Source organism: Clarias gariepinus, chromosome 2 (genome assembly GCF_024256425.1).
Source record: "Clarias gariepinus isolate MV-2021 ecotype Netherlands chromosome 2, CGAR_prim_01v2, whole genome shotgun sequence".
In the NCBI taxonomy this organism is placed as follows: Eukaryota; Metazoa; Chordata; class Actinopteri; order Siluriformes; family Clariidae; genus Clarias; species Clarias gariepinus.
The window spans coordinates 48,887,743-48,893,684 of NC_071101.1; the positions used below are offsets into that span (position 1 = coordinate 48,887,743).

Genomic DNA, 5,942 nt, shown 5'->3' on the forward strand with positions numbered 1-5,942 from the left:
GATGCACCGAAATTTCGGGCACCGAAAATTTTCGGCCGAAATAGCATTATCGGTTTCGGCCGAAACGTAAGAAAGCGCCGAAAATAAAAGCTGAAATTGTCGCCACGCCTCTCCCATCCTCCCGTCTCGTTCGCGCTGTCATTACGCATCAAACACGGAGTATGTCAGCGGTTTGGAAGCACTTCAAAGTTTCAGATGAGGACAGCAAAGTTGCAATATGCAACATTTTTTTTATACAAACAGAAAGAAAATATTTTAAACATGTTTTTTATTGAAGCCATTTTCGGTTTCGGTATCGGTTTTCGGCCAAGTGCATCCAAAAATTTCGGTTTCGTTTTCGGCCCAGAATTTTCATTTCGGTGCATCCCTACTGACTGGTACTTTTGATTTTGAGCCTCCCTTTATTCAGGGACACATTGTGAAACATTTTTAGTTTATGTCTTATGGTGTTGACTCTTTTAGTGTTCGTACAAATATTTACACATTAAGTTTACTGAAAGTAAAACAGTTGAAAGTCAGAGGACAGTTCTTTTTTTGCTGAGTATATAACCTCGGTCAAGTGATGTCATTTGATTAGGTGCACCTGAAGGTAATAAATAGGCATGAACCGGAAATATCCTCAGGTCAATTTTGTCTGAAACGACGTCCAGTCACGCATACAGTGCGGCATTGGAGCGCAGCCTCTTGTTCCTGCTTTTTCAGTGAACAGGGTTACAGCAAAGGACCCCAGAACATTCCCTTTCAAAAAGCTACACTTGATGCTGCGTGAAAACGCTATGGAAGCGAGAATACAAACGCCGCCGCACTGCAAGTGTCTGGACCACCAGGGATATGTACTGTGCGCATGATTCCAAGTTTATAAATTAAGTTCCATTTCAATAAGGGAAATAAGTATTTTATCCCCTACCAACCAACAATAATTCTGCCTCTCACAGACTGGTTATTTGCTCTTGTGATACACATATCAATTTAAGCAGGTGCTCCTAACAACAATGTGGTATGTGTATAAAAGCCAGCTGTCCACAAAATCTCTATCTTCCATTCAAACCTCACCACCATCGGCAAGACCAAAGAGCTGTCAAAGCAAGTCAGGAACAAAATTTTAGACCTGCACAAGGCTGGAATGGGCCACAAGACCATCATCTAGAAGCTTGGTGAAAAGGAGACAATTGCTGGAGCAATTATTTACAAATGGAAGAAATACAAAGTAACCATTAATGGCCCTATATGCAAGATTTCACCTCATGGACCAAGAATAATTATAAGAAAAATGAGGAACCAGCCCAGGACTACATGGGAGGATCTTGTGAATGATCTCAAGGCAGTTGGGAGCACAGTCACCAAACAAACCATTAGTAACACAATACGCCTGCATGGATTGAAATCCTTTAGCGCAGCAATGCTTGCCCTCCTCAAGAAGACACATGTACAGGCCCGTCTGAGGTTTGCCAATGAACAGAGAAAGATTGGGATAAACTGCTGTGGTCAGATAAGACCAAAATTGAGCTCTTTGTCATCAACTCGACTTGCTGTTTTTTGAGGAAGAAAAATGCCGACTATGACACTAAGAACACCACAGTCCCTACAGTCAATCCCGGAGGTGGAAACATTATGCTTTGAGGATGTTTCTTTGCTAAAGGTAGAGATTGACCTTGCTGCACTGAGAGGCCAATGGATGAGGCCGTGTGTTATAAATTTTGGATGAGAACATCCTGAAGATGGGTTGTGGATGGATCTTTCAGCATGAAAATGACCTCAAACATACTGCCAAGGCAACTAAGGAGTGACTCAAGAATAAGCACATTAAGGTCATGGAGTGGTCTTGCCAGTTTTCAGACCTTAATCCAATAGAAAATTCACAGAGAGAGCTGTAACTTCGAGTTGCCAACCCTAAACATTTAGAGAAAATTTGTAAAGAATAGTGGATCAAAATGCATCCCAAGATGTGTGCAAATCTGCTAAACAACTACACGAAATATCTTCCCACTGTACTTTCCAGCAAGGGTTTCTCTACCAAGTACTAAGTCATTTTTTGCTTGGGGATCAAATACTTATTTCCCTCATTGAAATGCAACTTAATTCATAACATTTGTATCATGGTGTCACATTCTTAATATCCTAAAGAAGATCAAGCTAAGCCAGAAAGTAACTTTTTACTACTTTCAGAGTGTTAGGTCTCATGGCAGCTGTATCCACGGTGATACTGTTGGACCTTCTGCACATAAATTCGATTCAGTTGTGGCTAATACCTAGGGGATTTCATCCAAGGGCCAATACCCAGAGGCAATGAGGGGTATGCGCCGAGAGCTTCGTATCCTTTTTATGTGGTTCAGACCCCGGTCTTTGACTCTGGGTCCCACTCTAGCTCTGTGTTGTCATTGCAAGCTGCTAATGACAGACGCTTCCCTCACGGGCTGGGGTGCGGTCTTAGATGGCCGTCCAGGCCAAGGGATCTGGAGAGGTCATCTTCTCACGTGGCACATCAATTGCCTCAAAATGATGACTATTTCTAGCCCTGAAATACTCCCTCCAGCAGATGAGAGGCTACCATGTCCTAGTGTGGGTGGGCAACAATATGGTAGTCTCGTAAATAATCGCCTGGGTAGACTGTGCTCGCGTTGCTGGGGGGAGCTAGCGCACCAGATTCTGCTTTGGGGCACAGGACAAGTTCCTGTCCCTCAAGACGATTTACATTCCAGGGAAGATGAATATGGGAGCAGACTTGCTGTCCAGGCAAGCTGTGACACACAGAGTTTGGAAACCCCATCCTGAAGTAGTCAGTCCTCTAGAAGAACTTATGCCCTCAAATGGAATGTATTAAAAATTGTTGCATAGAAAAAAATGTAGACCCAGTCCACTGCCAAATTGTTTTAGTGCTGGAGTTCCTACAAATAAATTGACCTCGGGCTTATGCCCTAGTATTCTTAAAACGTCCGTAGCTGCTATTTTGGCTTGTCATGTCTTTGCCCCTGGGCTGGTCAAAGCAATTCTGCATTCTCACCCCAACCATCTTCCCAAGGTTCTATTCTCGACTATGCACCCAGTTGTTCTCGAAGCCTTTGTCCTCCGCCTTTTACAGCTCCGGAGCAGGAAAGACTTCACTTACTGTGTCCAGTTCATGCTCTTCAGATGTACAGTACATCCACCGCACTAGCCAGTGACGTAAATCAGAGCTGGTTTTTATATGTCATGGGGGGCACAGCCGAAGGGCGGCCGCCACCAGACAAATGCTGTCACATTGGGTGAGAGATGCTATTGCCCTAGCCTATGAGGCACATGGAAGACTTTGCCTCTAGTAATTAGAGCCCATTTAACCAGGGGGCTTGCCTCATTAATTGCTCTGCAAGAGGCGTCCCCTTGTAGCAAGTGTGTGATCCGGGAGGTTGGTCCTCTCCGCACACATTTGTCAGATTTTATAGTTGGATGTCCATGCAATGCTAGCATCCCAGAATTATGTCTGAGACTCCTTGGGGGACTGTGCGCACAATACACAACCCTGGAGGTTAACTACTTTCAGTGTGCTTTTGCCCTTTTTTGTGTTTTCCTAACGCTCTGCATTTTCCTTTCCTGTCTTTAATCAGGGAGCTACCTTAAATTTATCTCCTGAAATTAGTATGACTCTGTTTACAAAAAGGGAAAGTTAATCATTATAAAAACTTATTATCAATAAATCAAAACAACACAATTCTAAATGAAGCATAGACAATGCACCCCTATGTTGTTTTAAATATTCCTAACCTGACTATACTGAATTAAACATTAAATCCTGCACCAAGTAGGATGTTCCCCAGGTAACAGACCAAACATTAGGCTAATGTATGCATGAAAAGTGCATTTTAAAGTTAAAGCATTTGCCCAGAAGTTACATTGGTCATAAATACAAAAGACCAGATTTTTTATCATCATTGATGGCCAAGAATTGAGAGAATTTGTAAGATACTCTAAATCATGCTAGACGGTGGATGGATAGAAAATATATTGTATACTATAAATTGTAAATCAGTAATTAAACCAATCTGAGTCTTTAAAAATTAGATTCATCTCCAATGAAGAGGTGAAACTAGGTTAAACCACATTGATATTTTTGTATAACAGTGAAATTTTTTTTTTTTTTTTATAATACCTTTAGGATGGTTGTTTATTTCACCCTCATGTTCCACCAGGAATTAATTTTACACACTGCCACAGGCAAGGACAGGTTATAAATGTAGACACTTGCCTTTATGGTTAACTTTGTCTGCATGGTACAAAAGAAGGTATATTGGATTACTAGGAATGCAAATGTTCCATGCACAACATCATGCATTTGTTGGGTTTGTTGGGAATGAAGAATTTCATGATAATAAGTGGGTTAATCCACAATAAATTTAATCCATGGAAAGAAAGTAAGAAGGACAAACATTAGTCATTATAATTTTTTAGCTATTTATAATTTTCTCTCCTTAAATATTTCATGAATGTATTATGAGCATGAAGAGGTATAAAATTGACAATGTGACTGGTCAGTTCACTTAAGGAAATTTATAATCAATGAGTTACAGATATAAAATATAATGTTTTCTGAATTATTGAATATAAAATGTTTTAAAGCATGATTGTGTTTAATATCTTTTTTTTATTTATTTGCAGAAAATAATATATCTCAGCAGATGGATTTCAAAATGAATTTAAACCAAACTTGGACACTGGATGTCATTCCTCTTTGCTATGAATTTTTAAACAATTCCTGTGCGAAATTCGATTACCCTTTTTTTATCAGAATGTCAATTTACATGTTTTTCACATTGGTGGTGATTTTGACAGTATTTGGAAACTTTTTTGTCATCCTGAGCATCGTTCATTTTAAACAGCTCCACATTCCAACAAATTATCTCGTCCTGTCTCTGGCTGTAACAGATCTGTTGTTAGGAGGAGTTGTTATGCCCCCAAGTGTGATTTTTTCTGTTGAAAATTGCTGGTATTTTGGGACATTATTCTGTAAAATTCACCTCAGTGTTAGCATCACATTATGTACTGCATCTATTATAAACCTATGTTTTATAGCTATAGATCGATATTATGCTGTTTGTAAGCCCTTGTTATATCAGACCATAATTACACCTTTTGTCACGTTTGTTATGATTTCCATTTGCTGGAGTGTTTCATTCACAGCTGGGTTTGGGATAATATTTCTTGGTCTTAACATACTGGGCCTTGAAGATTTTTATAATGAAAATGTTGCATGTGAAGGTGGATGTCTTTTGGTCCAAAATGCTGCCTCCAGCACGGCTTCCTCTTTGCTCTCCTTTTATTTCCCAGGTATCATCATGCTTAGCATTTATACAAAAATATTCCGTGTTGCACAAAAACAAGCCAAATCCATTCAGGACTCGAAAAATAAATCACAATCCATGATAAGCAAAGAGGAGAAAAAAGCAACAAAAACCCTGGCGGTGGTTATGGGAGTGTTTCTCGCACTTTGGACTCCATTTTTTTTCTGCAATATCATTGCTCCTTATACTGGGTTTTTGATTCCACCTATATTGTTAGATATGTTGGCTTGGGTTGGATATTTAAATTCGACTTGTAATCCGATGGTGTATGCTTTTTTCTACAAGTGGTTTAGAAAAGCACTGAGGATTGTTGTATCTGGCAAAATATTTCAGTCAGGTTCTTCAAGAATGAACCTTTTTTCACATTGAGCAAAATATGTAAATGGTGATGTCCTGATGTTAATTATTTATATCAATACACTTCTTAACATGGAAATTTACTTTTTTTTTAGCATGATTTATATTATATTATAAAAACAGAATCAACAGAATTAACACATTAGCTTTAAAATAATTTTTTTAGTGTCGACTACATAGATGCATTAAATTTACTGTTTACTGTTAAATATCTTCTAAGAAAATTGGTTGATGACTTTTTGAGGCAGTATTGGAAATACTGCTAATACAGTT

General features: G+C 39.2%; 1 protein-coding gene across 1 annotated transcript; it reads left to right on the top strand.

Annotated features, from left to right (window-relative positions):
• Positions 1-4,310: 4,310 nt before the first annotated feature.
• On the top strand, positions 4,311-5,681 carry LOC128514830 (trace amine-associated receptor 1-like). Its single transcript, XM_053488720.1, has 2 exons — positions 4,311-4,385; positions 4,630-5,681. The coding sequence occupies exons 1-2, from the start codon at positions 4,325-4,327 to the stop codon at positions 5,679-5,681; spliced, it is 1,113 nt and encodes a 370-aa protein (XP_053344695.1). The 5' UTR covers positions 4,311-4,324.
• The last annotated feature ends 261 nt before the right edge of the window (positions 5,682-5,942 follow it).

Excerpts from the sequence above, each read along its gene's own strand:
- LOC128514830 (XM_053488720.1), top strand. The coding sequence starts at position 4,325 with ATGAAGAATTTCATGATAATAAGTGGGTTAATCCACAATAAATTTAAT. Across the intron at positions 4,386-4,629 it reads ATTTAATCCATGGAAAGAAA|AAAATAATATATCTCAGCAG; the intron begins GTAAGAAGGACA and ends ATTTATTTGCAG.